Below are 18,866 nucleotides of genomic sequence, written 5' to 3'. Positions count from 1 at the left end.
TTTTGTGTGCGTGTGCTTTTTGTGGTTGTTCTTTACATTAAAAAACTACATCTTTTTGTGGCAAAAATACCACAACAGAAGTTTGCTGGTGTAAATATGGACGTAACAGCCCCGTTTCTGGTAACCATTTACAGCAGAGCTTACTGAAGTTTTGGAGGCAGCAGTTCAGGATTTAGCTGGGCTGTGAAACGGGCAATGTGTGAGGAGCCCGCAGCAACTGCCCTACCTGTTGCACGAGGCCCTTGGAACTGCACTGTGAGGGCTGGGAGCTGCCTTCCTTGCCTGGCTCCTTCTGCAGTGACACTGAACATGAATGCTGAGTTTTTTATGCTTTTCAGTTTTGGTGTTTTTTCGGCTTTTTTTGTTTGTTTTGTTTTTTTTGTTTTTTTACTGTGACAGTGACCAAACGCTGGCACAGGCTGTCCAGAAGAGGCTCCACAGGAGGCCAGATTCCGCCAGCAGCGTGGCCCTACACAAGCTGCACTTGCCAGCCCCACAGGAACTCGAGCTGGGCCCGGACAGCTCACAGAGAGACCCCCTGAACTACGAAGCCACCTCCAACGGTCGCGCAGCCACAGCGCCTGAGCACTGCGAGGGCGGGGACTCAGCCCGGGCAGGAGCGGCCATAGGCTCCCCTAGCCGCGCGCCGTCCCAGAAGCCAGCCAATCGCTAATCGGAGAGCCACTGGCGCTGGCCAATCAGTGCGCTCACAGCCTATAGGACAGCAGGGCACGCTACGCGCGTCGCGTAGTGGGGATGTCCGACTGGGAGGAGAGCGGCGACGAGGCCGCGGGGGCGCCGAGGTCGCCGCCATCTTCCGCGGTTGCCACCGCGCGCCTGTGGCAGCCGCCGGCCACCCCTCGGCCGAGCAGCTCGCCGACAGAGGGCGAGCTGGGGCGAACGGGCTCGAAGTGGCGGCAGGAGGTGGCAGCGAGCGTCGGTGGAGAAGGACGGGAATCCGGTGTGGTTGGCAGCCGCCGAGGTCGGGCAGCGCGATGGCGGCATCCCAGAGCTGCTGCAGGCAGAGCTCAGGAGGCTGGGGAGCCTCTCTGCTTCCTCATCAGCAGCGCCCTGGCTGGGGTTTTGATAGGTAACGGCAGTCGCACCCCCTGTTAGGATTTAGTTTGTGAGAGTGTGGCTTGTGTTGCAGGTGTTACAGAAATTTCTCCTTGTAACAGGTCGGGGAGGAGCTAAAATAAAAGAACTTGAGGAATCTTCGGGTTCTAGGATACAGGTACTGTGTGTCCTTCAGGAACTGGTTATCACTTGAGTCATAGAATCATGGAATGTAGCTCCAACCCCTGCTGTAGGCAGGGACACCTCCCTGTAGACCAAGATGCTCAAAGCCCCATCCAGCTTGGCCTTGCAGGGAAAGCTTACTAGTTTTTGTCTGTAAGGTTGTTTTTTTTCTGGCTTTCCATATTTCTTTTAAGAAGGGGATTAAAGGGCCTTTCCCGAGGAGAGAAATTCAAATTTGGAAGAAAAATTAAAGATTGTTTGCAGTGTATATTTATATATAAGTTCACCTGGTCTGTGTAGTATTAAAAACTCAGTGGAGTTTTATGAATGCAGGTTATTAAGGGAGCCTCTGAAGCAGAAGTGAAGATTTTCGGCAGTGTTGCTGTGCAGAACAAAGCCAAGGTGCTGATTGATGAAACAGTTGTAAGCTGTGGACAAAGAGGTGGGTCTGAGAAATTTAAGAAGTGTATTATGGGAGGGGAGAAAAAGACTGTAGGTCATCTTACTCTCTGTTGGTAGTTTGAAGTGGTTTTATGTTCTTAGTATTTTATCAAAGTGAAATGGCTGACCTTGATTTTAAAGCTGAACTATCTAGACATCCTCCTCTGTCAGCTGGCAATAGCTTCCCTCCGTCAGATAACAGTCTTCTGTGAATATCTCTTCCCAGGCGTTTCCAACAATTTTAATAGATGTTATATTGTTTGCTTTCTTGCATTATCAGTCTTACCATTTAAAAATCCAAATACTGCTTCTAGGGTAGGTTTTAATGTAGTATCTTGGCAATAATGAAATTTTGTAGAGATGTAGGCTATAAAGCAAACGTACCGATCACGGTAAGGGTGAATCCTTTTCACAAGGCATTAACGTTGATGGTTTGGTGTTGCACATCATGCTTCATTTTACTGGGCTTCAGTGCATTATGTGGCTATGTAAGTAATGATTGTACATGGAGATGCTGGTATTTGATGTTTGGCTTGTTTAACTGCACAGTAAGTCCTGAGGGAAAAGAACCACATCCATAGTTGTTGCTCTGAGGTACTGGTGAGGAAAAAAGATTAAGAATAGTGTTCCAGACTTAGAATAAGGAGTGGAGTAGCTGTCAGTGCAGGCTTTCAGAAGTGCCTCAGAAGGTAGTCTGGAATGTTTCCTTCGAGAAGCCAGGATTAAGTAATGCATCCTAATGCGTGTAACTGTCGTTTTCCCCTGTATTTTATTCTTTTCAATAACAAATGTGTTGTCATTTATATTTCCAGTGTAAAAACTCGCTTTCGTGAGAAGCAATAACCTCATCAAAAAGGGCATAACTTCACAGAAGCTTTATTTTGGTGACACTGGATGCTTTAGAAGTAAATCTTGCTCTTGTAGCTGTTGAAAATAAAGCTTTGTTTGCTATCACCTGCCTGGCTCAAAACTTTCCCAAAAGCCCCTTGCTCAGCAAGCCACATGTACAGCTGGAGAGCAGCATTCTGGAACCTGTCCTTCCTCTAGCTAAAGATATTTAAATGCTTTCTTTCTTACCAGAAGTGTGCTTGCACAGGTTTTTCTGCTAACGCTTCAAGCTGAGACCTAAGAAAGAACTTTCTTTAAGTGTTTCATGTCTATTTAAAATCACATAAGAGGTTTGCAGCACAAAAAGAAAATAAGGTTTGTGTTTGGGGGGAGGGTGGTTCTTCTCCCCTGCATTTCCAATAGATCTGTCAGATAGCAGGTTTGATACTGACTCCACAGGAAAATCCTTGGATGTTATCAATCCTGAGAATGCTCCAAAGAAACCCGTGATTGACTGGGCATTACTTCGAGAAAACAGAGCTAAATATGAGGCTATGAAGTGGGCAGGTTAGTTCTAAAACTTTGGTTATATGGTATTCTTTTATATTATAGATCTCTTGCATGTGTAAACACTCTTAATTTTTGCTTTGAGGCTACTGAATCTTTCAGTGTCCAAATTAGTTAAGGGTATTCATGAAGTGAGCATGTCAGCATTTCTTAGAATGGTCATGGAGGATACTAGTCACTGTGAGTCTGCAATTACTAGATTAATGTTTTTTTACTTCAGCCTTTGAAAGTGCAGTGGTTTTATAGCACTGTAATGACTGTAGCAAAAATCTGAGTGTTATTAAAATATTGTACTGGATATATCAGCAGATATTATTTTAGTGCTTGGAAGGCAGGGAATGGTTCTTTTGCAGGTGTTTTAGGTGTTTCTCATAGTTTGAGTAAAAGCTAAAAACTGCTGTGGCCTACCACTGTGTTTTGACTAGCTCTCTAGTACTAGGCATAGACTATTTGGATTTGAGATTTCCACCTTAAGCTTTAAAAGACTTACCCTGAATGTCCAGCATTTCTTACTGACTTACTTTCTTGTGATTGTTTAAGGCCTGCCTCCAATTGAGAAAAACTTCTATAAAGAATCATCAAGGACTGCATCCATGTCACCAGAAGAAGTAAAACTGTGGCGGTAAGATCATTTCTGTAGGGAATCGTGTGCTTGGCAGAAGGACTGTTAGCATAACAAAACCTGTGCAATGGATGATGAAATACTGAGACAGCCATTAACATTACTGTCTAGTGATAACATAGCTCTTCCTAGGGGCTCTTTCTTTGGAATTAAACAGCTTTCATTACTTTTCTTATTGCACGGTTTGTTTTTTTTCCTCTTTTTACCTTTTCACGGTGAGGGAATTGACACTGTTTCCTTAGCAGTATTATTGTTCTAGCTAGTCAGCGCAGCAGAACATTGTTTTGTGGGTTCAGAACTTGCACTGAGCAATAGTAGCACTTCTGTTATAAACAGAGGGATGTTTTTCACCTTATACCTTAGTTCTAGAGGAAGAATAAAAGATTCTGAAAAAAAATGTATTTCTATGAACATGAGAAGTTGAATTACTCATTCTTTTCCTACCCTACCCACAGCTTGAAGTAAAACTATTTTCAGAGTTGAGTCTTCTGAACAGAAGAGTACAGGGATAAAGATAAAATACTGATCTGTATTAACACCTCAAAACTCAATTTTGATAGCTTTTGTGACTTTTTTTAAGCACCTTTTTCTAACATGTTTCATCTTTATTTTCTAGAACATCAAGGAGGCTGCTCCAGAAGTTTTGAGAAGGTTTTAGCCATAATATAGGGTTCTAACAAAGAAGTTCAGTCCATTCCCAAGAGTCATCTTTGGATATAAAAACTTGTAGCAGCTCTTTCATTTCTAATAGAGTGTGATTGAAGTCTGATATGACAGCACTGCAGTCCTTCTTAATATCCATGCATGATTTCAAGTCTTTCGTTCTTAAGAAAGAATTAACTTATGAGAATAATTCATAGACTAATCGTGAGTCCTACAGAAGCATTTCTACAGTGAGGGTTATTTGAAAGTTAAGGGAACAGTTAGAAATTTCATTAGAGAACCTGATTTTTTTTCCTTTATTAGTTGTTGTTCCAGCAATTTCAGGAAAAAAGCATGTCAAAAAGGCGCAGTCTTTTGTGTTTGCTTTGCTTCTTCTGATAGATTTTAGAGCTAATACAATCCTTTAATTCTCTACAGGAAAGAAAATAACAATATAATTTGTGATGACTTAAAAGAAGGTGAAAAGCGCTGCATTCCCAATCCTGTTTGTAAATTTGAGGATGTATTTGAGCAGTATCCTGATATTATGGCTAACATAAGGAAAATTGGTTTTCAGAAACCTACACCAATTCAGGTACTTCTTCCCTTTTGATGACTCTTTAACTGAAGCTTAGGAGAAAAACACATCTAAGTATTCGTTGTTTTATATTAGTCCCAGGCATGGCCAATCATACTGCAAGGAATTGATCTTATTGGCATAGCACAGACTGGTACCGGGAAGACATTAGCTTACTTAATGCCTGGATTCATTCATTTGGCTTCACAACCAATGTAAGGACCGTTCACGTATTTGAGCTGTTTAGATGTGGATACTTCCTCTTCTGAAATAATGATTTTCTAGTGGGGAAAAAAATGATAATAATGATGGTAATAAATCTGGTGGAAAACGTATGAGTCTTGTAACATAAATTCCTTTATGCTGTAATGACAGGATGTAGCAGTGTATTGTAAAAGTCTAGAGGAGCATAGAAACGTTTTGTTGTCAGATGTGACAGATGTTGTGTAGCCTCTTATACTCCCATTCTTAAGATGTTTTATTGCAGACCCAAAGATGAGCGTGGAGGGCCAGGGATGTTAGTCCTCGCTCCCACCCGAGAACTGGCACTTCAAGTAGAGGCAGAGTGCTTGAAGTATACATACAAAGGATATAAAAGGTAATCTCCCTTCTCACTTGCATTTTCTACCATTTATGGCCTAATTCATCTCCTGAAATTGCATTTGTTAAGGGGACGGGGGCTGCTAAAATGTTTCATCTCAGTTTCTGTGATACCTGCTTGACTGCCCTCATGGTGAAAATCTTATCTACACGGTTGTGTATTCTGCATTGCAATTGCATTGCCTCGCATCCTTCTCGTACGGATAGCTGAGTATAGTCTGTCTGTCTTCTCTTTGGCATGCTCTTAGGTGGGTGTACACAACAGTAAGATCTCCCCAAACCTTGCCACCCTCAAACTGAACAGTTACTTTGAACTCCCAGCTTCTCATGTCATGCACTCCACCTCTTGGCCATTCTAGTAGCTGCTGGCTGGACTTGTGTCAGTCTGGACAGGTCTTGTAACTGAGGTAGGGATACAAAAACTGGAAATGGTGGTGCTTGAGGTGTGATCTTGCAAGTACCAAATAAAGGAGCATAGTGAATTCTCTTAAAAAGCTCCTGGCTGTGTTCTCTGTAATACACAGCTGGTTTTCTTTATCCTGAGATAACATGGTTTCTTGCCCACCTAAGTCTTTTCTGCAAAGCTATCCTCCAGCATGTGGGCCATGAGCCATAGGGTTATTCCGTCCCCATCTTTGCTTTTGTTAAACTGCATGAGATTGCTGTCAGCCCACTTCTCCTGCCTTTTGTGGTCCTTCTTAAATAACTGCCCTGCCCTCTAGTGTATTAACTGCTTCCTTAATTTGGTATCATCTACAGCTTTGCTAAGAGTGCAGGTGTTTACTTAAGCTATTTAATAGACATTGCTATATTCTAAAATCTATTGCTAGGATTCTCTGGTAGCTTTGTACAGCAGCCTTACCAAATGCAGAGTCATGCATGCTGCTTCCTTCTCAAACATATTATGTAGAATTTATGAAGGCCATGTATTGGCCTAAAATCTTACTGGATGTGCTGATTGATTTAACAGTAAAACGTGTCTTATGAATGTACTGCTTAGAAAATGATGCATTCTTAATATTCATTTATTTTGGTGTGAATGTCTTCAGATGAGATGCAGCTTAATAGCCAACTTTCCTTCCTTTCATTACTTCTACTGCAATTTCAGCATAAAGCTGGGCTTTTGGGGGGTGGATCATTTGTTGTTAAGCCCATTCTGTCAGTCCTAACTGTTGTCTTCCTTCCTTTTGATACTACATGATTATACTTCTTAAAATGAAGCAACTTTGTGATACCTGTTTGAGAAAAAATAAACTGAACCTTAAGCCTCTTCTGTTAATCATTTTATTTTTCAGTATCTGCATATATGGTGGTGGGGACCGGAAAGCGCAGATAAATGTGGTGACCAAAGGTGTGGATATTGTTATTGCTACTCCTGGGAGACTGAATGATCTTCAAATGAACAACTTCATAAACTTGAAGAGCATAACGTACCTGGCAAGTAGCTGATACGGAAAAGTAATGCACCAGCTGGAAAATGGTGACTTAGTCTGAGCTCAAGTTTTAATTTACTTTTCTTTAAACATTCTGAATCTCAACTGAAACACTGAGATTTGTGTTGGGAGGGTGGTTTGTGCTTACTGTGACTGTGTTGAAGATATGGGATATTCCCTGGAGGGGGAAAAAAAAAAAAAATAAGGCTTCTAGAACAATAAGCATTTCAAAGATGTTGAATTATCTCACACTAGTAATGTTTGCTGTTTCAAAGTCAATTTTTGTGAAGATCAGTTGCCAGTAGATGAAATGCCTTTCCTGAGTTGGCTTTTCCTCTTTTAAAAGTTGCTAATGACTGAAGTTCTTGGTAGATAAACCAGTTAGGTACTTGTCAGTTTGGGTGACTGGCTTCATGTCAGTGGCAGAATAGCCATACCAATACCATTCATGGTTTGTATGCTTTCATTTCATTCTTGCTTTTGGCAGTGCTGGGCACTTAATTCAATTACTATTTTGTAAAAGATTTCCGTATGTTATTTGTGTTATTTGTGTGCTTACTTAATTGTTGACTTGTTGCCTAGTCTGACAGCTTGGCCTGCTTTTCCTCCTTTAGCTGCCCACCAGTTCCCAAGTGCTGAATACTTACTATGCTTTACAAATGAGCTCCAATTCTTGCTAATGTTGGTGAACTCCCTGGCAGAACCAGTGGTGGTGTAGCACCATGAGACACAGCAGCCTTATTTTAGAGATAAAAGAGGGGTATTTATTTTTACATTTAACACGGTGGACATAGAACACTCTTTAATGAAGAGCTTTATTTATGATTAGCAGTTAAAGATACTGATAAGGCTTGTGAATTCTCCCCAAGTGCTCTGTTGTTATTATTATGCAATTGTTTCGCATAGGATTCCCAAGGGAGAAAATCCACCCAAGAGAGTGTGTTACAGCTACTGTTATGTCTTCTCTGTTTTGGTGGGGGTATTTGTTGGTTTTTTTGTTTTGTTATTGAAAAAACCAACCCGCAAGTACCCATTTTTAGAGATGATTAATTATATTTGAATATATGTTATACACAAGGTGAACTGGAAGCATCAGGGAATTTGTTGTCTTACCTGACAGAGGCATCGCATTAGTTGCAGTCTTGAGTCAGTTTTTTAGTAATCCAGTCAGGTAGACTGATGTTTTCCCATAATTTCTGAGGAAGCACTGGGAAATTGGTTATATACATCCTTTTGATTGTTTACAGTGCATATGTCATTTCAAGATTGCATTCTGTCTTGCTGTGTTCAGGATAAATCAATATTCATTTGTCAGTGATTTGAATGGGTTTTTTCTAATGTAAGAATGTTGGAACTTTGTAGGAATAATTGGGAAGTGATTGGGGAAAGAATATACTAGAAAAAATAGGTAGTCCATAAACTAGGATATAAAAGGTAGATGGGAGCAATATTTTTGTTCTTTAATTATTTTAAAATATATATAAAAACATAAAACTTACCAGTAACTGATTTAATTTAAAAATATATATATTTTTGTGTGTGTGAAGTGGCCTGCAAGAACTACTTGCCAAGAAAAATAACTGAAATGGTATTAGCAAACAAGTAAGTGTGTGTTGATAACAAGAAGACTAAGATGTTCTCAACTGAGGATGAGGGTTCTGTTCCCAGTAGATTTACTAAAAGCTTTCAGCTCCCCTCCTCTCTCCCCCAGTGAAATAAGTTTGAGCTTGGAGAATGTTGGTATCCTAGCATGAGCCAAAAGATACAGTCTGTCTTTTTTCCTAGTTCATGTAGGGGTCTAAGTTGGTACATTTCTAAAAACCTTTCATTGAGAATATGTTGTGTAGGGGTCCCCCCATTATGTTGTATGAGTGTTTTAGAAAACAAACCAACAAAAGCTTTAAGTATACTCCTTTACTGACTTTGTGTTCTCAGAGATCTTATGGATTTTTTTCTTGTTCTGTCTACAAATGTACAACTAAGTGAAAAAGCCCAAAAGAAACTGGAGAGGTGTAACAAACTGAACAGGTTCTGCGATAAATTAAGAAATGGCTTCTGAAATAAAGACAGTTACCATTCAAGTGATCTGCTGTGAAATGTCTTGCCGAAACCCTTACCAGAAGAATAGATGCAAACTCCTTGTTCTAAGCAGGTTTTGGATGAGGCTGACAAAATGCTGGATATGGGATTTGAACCTCAGATAATGAAGATCTTAATAGATGTACGGCCAGACAGACAAACTGTTATGACGAGGTATGTAAATGGAGTAGTGCTCTATGCTTAAGGTTATTGAACAAGTGAACAATGAAACACATACTATTTTACTAACAACTTTTGTTAGCCTACAAGGGAATTGTTTCAGGTTTATTTTATTCCTATCTGTGTCTAGTTAGTGCTGGTGAATCTTGATAATTTGCATTTTTTTCCCCCTTTTATGCTATTTTACATCAACTATAGAAATGACAGTATGATTTCCAAAAAGGAAGGTGACCTGGGAATGCTGTGAAGAATATTTTGAATCAGAGCTACTGTTTCAGTGAAGAGAACAGTCTTAGAAGTTTTTGAATTAAAACCTCTTGAGCTACTAAACAATGTATTGTTTTCATTAGAAAGGCTACATAACTGTTACTCCTGACTTCAATCTGGAGTAAGCAAGCAGGAGTTCTGTTTACATTAATAAACTTCTTCAAATAATTTCTAAATGTTGGAAGAGCTCACTTCTGTTAATCTGTACTCAAGGTTTTCACTGGTATGTAAGGTAGAAGAAACAAGTAGTGTGAGGAGATTAACAAACTAGGGAAGATCTTGCGCTGTGTTCTGATCAGTCTTCTCTTCCCATTTAGTGCTACTTGGCCTGATGGTGTTCGTCGCCTAGCAAAATCCTATTTGAGAAATCCCATGATCGTATATGTTGGCACTCTTGACTTAGCAGTAAGTTCTATTGTTGTTGATAGGACAAGGGGAATGGTTTTAAACTGAGACGGGAGATTTAGGTTAGATATTATGAGGAAGTTTTTCACTCAGCGGGTGGTGACACGCTGGAACAGGTTGCCCAAGGAGATTGTGGATGCCCCATCCCTGGAGGCATTCAAGGCCAGGCTGGATGTGGCTCTGGGCAGCCTGGTCTGGCGGTTGGCGACCGTGCACATAGCAGGGGGGTTGAAACTCGATGATCACTGTGGTCCTTTTCAACCCAGGCCATTTTATGATTCTTACATTGTTGTTGTCAAACTGCAGGTACTTCAAAACAAAGAAATTTTTACTTGGAAGTATGTGCAAGTAAATGCAGATGACTTCAAAGTTAGTCTGGACTTTCAAAAAAATTCCATGTTATCCTTTGTAAAGCTTCAGCAGAAGTTTAGAAAGAACTTTTAAAAAATAAAAATAAAAAGCTGATGTTTCTGTAACAAGATCTTGGAGTCCTAGATTTCCAATAGAAGATGTTACAAGCATCAAGTATGAGTCAAATACTTGTACTTGAAAGTTGTACTTCGCAGCACTTCCTGTCTTGCCTGAAGCCTTGTTTCTCCAGCCTTGGGTTTTGTTGGGCAAGTTCTTGTTCCTTTTCCCTCTGAAGGACTTCTTTGTCTTGTGTACAGATCCTTATCTGGATCTGTCTTTCACCTGCATATTTCTCAAAGAGAATGGAAGCTCCATGCTAAACTTCTGCAGACTTCTTGTTTAGGTCAGGAATATGTGATACTGCAAGAACTGTCTTTTGAAGTCTGAAGCTTTTAATGTACAGATGTAGTTGTTGTGTTTGTGCAGATACATGTAGTTTGCTTAAACAGTGACAGAACTTACAGAAATGTTAGTGGTTCCAAGATCTCCTACATCCTGACGTAGAGACTGCTGTAGGTTTGGCTTTTAAATTACAGAATTTTCCTTTTAAGTTTTACTGCCTTAGTCATAGGGAGTGAATAAACTTAACATCTGGTACGCTTTCAGATGGAAATAAGGGAAAATGTACTTTTCCTCTGTTATGCTGGCAACTGTGCTTTTGTCAAAGGCAAACCCATCAACAAGAGAGGATTGCTATTTGACATAACAGCTATTGCAGCTCTCTGTTTTCATTTCTTATGGAGCCTCATTCAATTGAAGAGGTGACTTCTGAAGGGGAAAAGGGTTTCCATGTGAAAAGAGACCTGTTCTATTTACCTGGTAAATTCTGCAGCTCTTGCCGTAAGATTATGATGCAGAGCCACGAGAAAGCCTAGGCCTTTGTACCACTTAAATAGAGTCATAGAATATTCCAAGTTGGAAGAGATCTGAGTGCAACTCCTGGCTCCAGAGAGAACCACCCAAAATTCAAAGTTTATGTCTGAGAGCATTGTCCAAACACTGCCTGAATGAGGTTGTGATGACTACCCTGGGGAGCCTGTCCCAGTGCCTGACTGCCTTCTGATGAAGATCCCCTTCCTAATACCCAATCTTGACTTCCCTTGGTGCAGCTTCCTGCTGTTGCCTTGCAGTTAGTATACTCAGCCATTCTGTGGTAACCTTCAAATATAATGGAGTAAAGCTTTTTCTAATAGAAGCTTGGGTTTAAAGAATTGGACAGAACTAATCATTGTGAATAGCTGGCAGAACTTTCTTTAAAGGCTTCTCCTTTCAAATAAGGCTGCAATTGCTTCAAGTTGCTCTGAGTAGGCATAAGATATATTCCAGTTATTTTTTTATTTTAATTGAACTACTGTACTCTGTTCTAAACCAGTGGTAAGAATTCTCTATAAATATGTGATTGAATAAACTGCTTAAAGATAAAATTAGTTACTCTGTCAAAGCAACTGGAAAACAAGAAATCTGCATCATTTGAAATCCTAACTGATAAACATTCTATTTGTGAAATAGTATTTGTGCTGTTATGTTACTGGTGTTGTAATATTATGTGTGGATAAATAAAAATATTGTTCAAATCTGTTTCTAAGTATCCTTTTTAATGTTTAACAGGCAGTAAATACAGTAGAACAGAAAGTTGTTGTTATCAGCGAAGAAGAAAAGAAAGCTTTCATGGAAAACTTCATTGACTCTATGAAGCCAAAAGATAAGGCCATCATTTTTGTTGGAAAGAAGTCTACGTATGTAATTATTTCCTAGTATTATATCTGTGTGGGTTTTTTTGTTTGTTTTTTAACCAGAGGGATTCTTAGTTCAGATAGTGATTAACAAATATAACAGCTCTTGGCAGTAGTGCGCTGGTAATTCTTGTTATTTTTCCTGTGGACCATTTGACTGGGAGTTCAAATTATTTTTAATACCATAATTTAATATCATAATCTTTAATGATAGTGGTGGCAAGAAGTCTCTATTTAACATATTTGGAATAGATGGTATCATTCTTAAGGACACCTTAATATCACTTCACAGAATCACACGGAATGGCCCGGGTTGGAGAAGGGACCTCAAGGATCATGAATCTCCAACCCCCCTGCCACGTGCAGGGCTACCAACATCCCCATTTAATACTAGAGCAGGCTGCCCAGGGCCCCATCCAACCTTGACTTGAACACCTCCAGGGATGGGGCATCCACAACCTCTGGGCAGTTTTTGCTTTTCACTGGCATATGAACTGACGTGTGTGAGACCCAGTGGCAGGAGTGTCAGTGTATTGCTACCATACTTGATCCTCTCCAGTGAATGATGCAAAGTTCTTTTCTTTTTCCCTCCTTCATACAAGGAAGTGGGGGAAAAAGAAGTTTAGGTTGACACCCTCTAAAGAGCTGGAAATAGTTTTGCTGTACCAAGTATGTAATTTAATTTTTTTTTTTTTTTTTTTTTTTTTTTTTTTGTGGATGAAGGGCTCCTTAAGGATTCTAAGAAAGCTTTTGCTGCAGAGGTGGAGCAGAGCTTACAGACAGAATGTTCTTTCTCTCCTAGCCATCAGTGCTTGGTTTGTGTGTCTTTCAGTGTGTCTTGGAAGTTCCAGGATACATTTGAGGGTTTTTTGGAGTTTTCCTCCGAATAAATCTAAGTTATTACCTAGAAGTTCTCTTGAGCAGTCAGCATGGGAAGCTGCTCCTGCTTCCAGCTGATGAATTTTATTGTTTTGGCTGTTTAATACATGGGTAAGCTTTGACAGATATCTAGAAGGGCTTGAGACTTTTGTCTAGAATAATAATGGTGAAGTGTGGCTCCTTTTGTGAAGTCTGAAGTACAGTTCTGAGGTACGTTACTGCTGAAAAAGGAATAAATTTTGTAAGAAAGCATTTAGTTTAAGGCAAATCCTTTAGGAGAGAAGACTGAGTGATCTGGTACTAAAAAAGAAATGCAACTGCAAGTGCTGTATTTTAGCAATGTAAATTCAAGGGAATATTTGTATATATTACAGGTATCTGTGTTTATTGTCTGTGGAAAAGCTCTTCCTTGCAGTAACTACAGAGCAAGGCTTTTTTTGCTACTTCACATCTTTCTTTGCCTGTGTAAGGCACGTCCGTCATAGCTGGTGACATCTTCCTGCCTTAACAGAGTAACTATGAGCTCCTGGTTGGGACTTCTTTGATGCATAGATGCCTGCCTTTGCTTTCCTGGTTCACTGTTTCCATTAAAGGCCTTTTCTGATAAGACAGAGAAGGGCTTGAAATAAAAGTACGTGAAGAAATAAGAACAGTTGGGAACATTCTGTGCTTGTTTCCATATTATTTTATAAAAAGTATCATCTGATCTATAGGGTCTTGTGTGCTGTCTTACACGTTTACATGTTGCTGGCACGTTATCCTTCTGTTCTGTTATCTTTCTGCTGAACCATTGCTTTATTTCATGTTAGAGCTGATGACATAGCAAGTGACCTTGGTGTCAAAGGAGTCCCAGTGCAGTCTCTTCATGGTGACAGAGAGCAGTGTGATCGAGAGCAGGCTTTAGATGACTTCAAGAAAGGTAGGTTTGGACCTAAACTTGGGCTAAACAAACCAGTGCTTTTAAGGTTTATCATATGCAGAACCTTTTCTACAGTGTTGTGTCTTTGTTACCATAGAAATGGAAAGATTAGAGCTCTGCATGATTGTGTTTACTCTGTTAATCTGACAAACATACACAAAAGAAACAGCAAGCAAAAAATGATTGCTCTCAAAGAAAAAAAAAAAAATTGAGTGACTAAGAGTTAAATTTTTTAAGTCTTATTTTACTTTTGAAATTTATGGGGGGAAATTCAATATTGTGTTCATCTAGAGAACTGTAAATTGAAGCATCAAACAACGATGGTTTCAGTGAAACAGTTCTCTTGGTGATGCCAGTAGGATTATACTTAAAGATTACGAGGTCACTTGATAATAGAACTAAGAATAGTGGCATGGTAAGGATGCAGGGTGAAAAAATAGTTCCTGAAGCTTCTGGGCTTTTTTTTCTCAGGGATTTTTTTTTTTTAATCTGCTGGACATACTTCTTGGTTTTCTTGCATCTCGCTTATATCTTGTGAAATAGCAAAATGACATTTTGGGTGCTTATGTACCACTTAGTAGTGGTAGCAAGACAGTGCAGAAAGTATTTCCTTTATGTTTTGAATAGATATATTATACACTGGGAAATCAATGGAGTAGAGTGTGTTTTCTGTATATTCCATAAAATCACATTCTGTTTTGGTTGTTCTTTATTTAGGTAAAGTCAGAATCCTGGTAGCTACTGACTTAGCATCCCGTGGCCTTGATGTGCATGATATTACTCATGTTTTTAACTTTGACTTCCCTCGCAACATTGAGGAGTATGTTCACAGAGTAGGTCGTACTGGAAGAGCAGGGTAAGTTTTCACAATAAAATAGTAATATGTTACTGATTAACATCAGTATTTTGTGCGTTTTGTAGGTGGTTCTGTTGTCAAGTTCTAGAGCTACAAGTGATAGAGAATGGGAGAGTGAGGCTTCAAGAGGTGCCAAAGTACACTTTCATGTTTTGAAATCCAGTTAAATTTAAGGCAAACAAGGTCTCTGGTTTTCTGCTTCATTCAAGCATTGGGAATTAAGGATGTTTGAAAGCCGGTTTAAGTGTGGGGGAGACTGAACAGGTTCAGAACACCTATTGTACAGGTATTCTGTAATCCTCTTCCTTGTTTGTGTTTTCATGAGCTGCTGAGTTTAGTTTCCTAGTAAGCCACTGGAGAAAAGAAAGGGAAGGGCTGGAAAGGAACCCTTAGGAGTCTGCAGGCTGTCATAGTGGTGTAGAGTGACATTAGGAGTTCTAGTGCTGCATCCCCAGAGTGACACAAATGTGATAATTCTCCTTGTAAATATGTTGTGTGTGTGTGTGTGTGCTTATTTTGTGATATTAACACATCTCTTCATTCTTAAATATGTTGTCTTTGTGCTACATTTATTGTCTATATACCTAAATTAGTTCTGCCTTTGCTCCAGTTTAGCCAAGTTGCTATACTCTGACCTTTACAAAAAGTTGTTTTGTCATGTGCCAAGTAAATGCTCTAGCCAGATATCTGAAAGCCCATAAATACTGCCTGTAGTCAAATCTATTACTGTTGAAGTCAATGGGGAAAACCTAGCAGCACAGATGCCCATTGTTATGAAGATCAACATTTATTCCATTTCTTGTCTAGACGTACTGGGAAGGCAGTCACACTTATCACTAAGAAAGACTGGAAGGCTGCATCTGAGCTGATTGATATTCTGCAAAGAGCAAACCAAGTAAGAAAAAATCTTAATTGTTACCAATGGTGTAAGCCCACATAGTCTTTTATTTGAACCAGAGTTCAGGTTCTGACTCAAGTTGGGAATGTGGAGAGGAGGGGGATTTGATGAATATGAATTTAATTGTATTTATGCAGGACCAGGAGATCTGTGTGAACACCTGCAGTAACAACCAAAGCTTTAATCCTGATTTGTCATCTAATAAATCCTTAATGCTGCATGGCTTTTTGATTGGTTTTATTTATCTCCTGGGGGAAAAAAAAAAACAAGGTGAACCCAGTTGTTTGTCTTCTTTTTTAATATGACAGTATAACTAGGAGCAGATCTTGGAGTTCAGGGAAGTTAAGTCTCTGAATCTCTGAATCCTTACTTTCAAGGTAACTGTTAAGCATTACTTACCTCATACACCAGGCTTTTTGTTGCGGCTGCATCCCTCGCCTGCTTCAAGCATTGCTACCTTCAAGGATATCTAAGTGGACTTAGGTGTATCTAAATGTTCAGTTTCAGAGCAGTCTTCCAAACTTGTACTGAATTAGTGCTGCTTGCTTGTGACAAACCAGAGGCAGTAAGCAGTCAAACAAACACCATGCTCGTATATGCTGGAGAAGTTTGCTCTTTGCTCAGGACACTGATTACTGCCTGGACATCTTTCACCTGCTGTATGGCTACTTGTTATAGCAGGTTGTGTAAGCAGTCTGTATTTGTTCATTATGACTGAAAGATGCATTTTTAGATAAAATACAGTGTTTTAATAAGTTATGTGCTGCCATCAGAGATGGAGATACTGGCATACATAGGTAAGCTGAACATCCAGGCACATTGTGCTGATTATTTTTCACTATACTCTCATGTTAAAAAAAAAAAAAAAAAAAAAAAAAATTTCTTATGCAGCTCCACACGAAAGCAAATCTAAAAAATAGTTGTAGAAGTCATGGAAAATAGCACTTTAGTTTAGGAGCAGACAAATAAGTTGCATTTCTTGTAAAACCCAAGTCCAAAAGTTTTCAGAATTACTTAAAACTAAGCATGGCTTTGTGCTGCTTTCTTATCAGGTAGTTCCCGATGAGCTTATTTCAATGGCAGAAAGATACAAACAATGCCAAATGAGGAAAGAAATGGAAAAGGATATACTAAGACCTCAGAGAAAGTCATCCAAGTGACTGATCCCTTGAAATTACTAAAACAAAGTAAGTGATTATAGATAGTGCTAGCATACATGGGCTTGGATTTAGAAGTTTATTTTCTTAGTTGATTATTTTCTGCATCTGTTCCATTTAAATAAAAAGTATTTTAAAAAATGCCTTAGGAAAGAAAATGTGATTACCTTTATACAAAAACGAACCTTATTTTGTGCTTTGAGACTATTTTGGCTTTAACCTAAGGAAAGTTCATGTCATAGGTATTCATTGTGTGATGTGAGCAACTTCTAAAGCCATTCTATACTGAATACAAACAAATATTACATTTCTTTTATTATATGCAATACTGACATATAAAAAAAATGATTTTTTTCTTACAGACAACTGGAATACTGAATGTAAGCAATGTTTGTGTTACTTCAAAATACTGTACTTTCACATTGATGTGCCACATCTGCCAGTGGCATGCAGAAGTATTTCGCTGGATCACTTAGTTACGTACAAATGACACCACTCTTGAATTGAGCATTTCTTCCTTAAGCCAAAGTGGTGTTAACAAAGTGGTAAAGAGCTTCTTTGGAAAAAAGGACATTTGAACGTCAGCTTTCTTTCTGATAAAGTTCATTCACATTTTACACGTGAGTTTCAGGTTCTGTCACATGTGCTGTTACAGGTAATTAGAATCTTTAGAAGTTGTATTTGAGGTGACAATACAAATGACATTTGATCTGAACTTGTTTCTTTGTGTCATATGAATAAGTGAAAATCTAATAAACTGAATCTAAGTGAGATGAGAATGTTTTAGTAAGGTTATTCTCAAACAGTTCTGTCCTCCCCATTTCTTTTCTTGTTCATAAGTGAGATGAAATCCAGCCTTTATCCAGTGGCATCCTGGTTTGGATCAGGAATGGTGTGGTGAGCAGGACGAGGGAAGTCATCCTGCCCCTGTACTTGGCATTGGGGAAGCCTCACCTCGAGTACTGTGTTCAGTTTTGGGTCCCTCAGTACTGAAAGGACATGGAGATGCTGGAGCAGGTCCAAAGAAGGGCAACAAGGCTTGTGAAGGGCTTGGAGAATATGGCCTATGAGGAGAGACTGAAGGAACTGGGGCTGTTTAGTCTGGGGAAAAAGAGGCTGAGGGGGGACATTATTGCTCTCTTCCAATACCTCAAAGGTAACTGCAGCAAGAGTGGGGTTGGTCTCTTCTCGCTGGTGACAGGATGAGGGGAAATGGCCTTAATTTGTGGTTAGGTTGGATATCAGGAAAAACTTCTTTACAGAAGTGGAGGTTAAGAACTGGAACAGGGTCCCCAGGGAGGTGGTTGAGTCACCATCCCTGGATGTGTTTTAAAAAACATTTGGATGTGGTGCTCAGGGACGTGATTTAGTGGAGGGTTGTTAGAGTTAGGGTAGTATGGTTAGGAGGTTGTGGTTGGGCTTGATGATCAAGAAGGTCTTTTCCAACCTGAGCAATTCTATGATTTTATGGTAGGTATTTTGCCTTCAAAAAAAAAAAAAAAAAAAAAAAAAAAAAAAAAAAGCAGGGTAAAAATATGGACTTTGCATGGCTTCTTTTAAAAATAATTATAAAAATAATAAAGCAGTTCTAAAATGCTGTGTATTTATCATCTTCACGTTAGTACCAGGAAATGCTACAGTCCTTTCCTAACATGTATTCAACATAAGAAAAAATGTGCTGAAGTCTCCAATTGTGGGACTGTCAGTCAAACTGCATTTTGGTTTTGATAGCCTTTTAGCAGGAAGGGTATCCTCTTTGATAATGGATTGAAAAGGTGCATTTCTTTCCATGCAGATGTTCATTGGTACAGTAACTTTTGTATGCTGGTTAATTCTCACTTCTCTTGCCAATTGCAATGAAAAGGCTTTTTTCCAAAGCAATTCTGAAGACATGGGAAAGATCAGTTAAATTCAGGAAGTTAATATGGCTTTTCTTTTTTTTTTTTTTTTTTTTTTTTTTTTTTCCTCCCCTAATTTGAAGTCATGGAATTCATGTCTGTGCAATTGATAATTGCAAATTCTTACATGTGTTCATAGTATGACTTGAAGATAGTTTGAAGGTGATGGCTGCATTTGTATTGGAAAGACAACTATTGTCACAATCCATGAAAGGAGAGCTTTGGAGACTACTTG

General features: G+C 39.3%; 1 protein-coding gene across 1 annotated transcript; it reads left to right on the top strand.

The window, feature by feature from the left end:
• The first annotated feature begins 200 nt into the window (after positions 1-200).
• Positions 201-17,506, top strand: DDX43 (DEAD-box helicase 43). The gene is made up of 17 exons (XM_085217793.1): positions 201-1,099; positions 1,179-1,234; positions 1,573-1,681; positions 2,968-3,075; positions 3,616-3,697; positions 4,778-4,934; positions 5,013-5,131; positions 5,404-5,514; positions 6,812-6,953; positions 9,102-9,202; positions 9,793-9,880; positions 11,900-12,027; positions 13,713-13,822; positions 14,540-14,678; positions 15,486-15,573; positions 16,629-16,763; positions 17,096-17,506. The coding sequence occupies exons 1-16, from the start codon at positions 757-759 to the stop codon at positions 16,734-16,736; spliced, it is 1,989 nt and encodes a 662-aa protein (XP_085073919.1). The 5' UTR covers positions 201-756; the 3' UTR covers positions 16,737-16,763; positions 17,096-17,506.
• The last annotated feature ends 1,360 nt before the right edge of the window (positions 17,507-18,866 follow it).

Source organism: Meleagris gallopavo, chromosome 2, assembly GCF_905368555.1.
Source record: "Meleagris gallopavo chromosome 2, MGAL_WU_HG_1.1, whole genome shotgun sequence".
In the NCBI taxonomy this organism is placed as follows: Eukaryota; Metazoa; Chordata; class Aves; order Galliformes; family Phasianidae; genus Meleagris; species Meleagris gallopavo.
Note: the sequence above shows the minus strand (reverse complement) of the source record. Positions and strands in the feature narration are given on the sequence as shown.

Bases quoted from the DNA above. Each gene is read 5' to 3' on its own strand.
- DDX43 (XM_085217793.1), top strand. From the start codon at position 757: ATGTCCGACTGGGAGGAGAGCGGCGACGAGGCCGCGGGGGCGCCGAGG. The intron at 1,682-2,967 runs GTGGGTCTGAGA...CTGACTCCACAG, and splicing joins TGTAAGCTGTGGACAAAGAG to GAAAATCCTTGGATGTTATC. The intron at 5,515-6,811 runs GTAATCTCCCTT...TTTATTTTTCAG, and splicing joins ACATACAAAGGATATAAAAG to TATCTGCATATATGGTGGTG.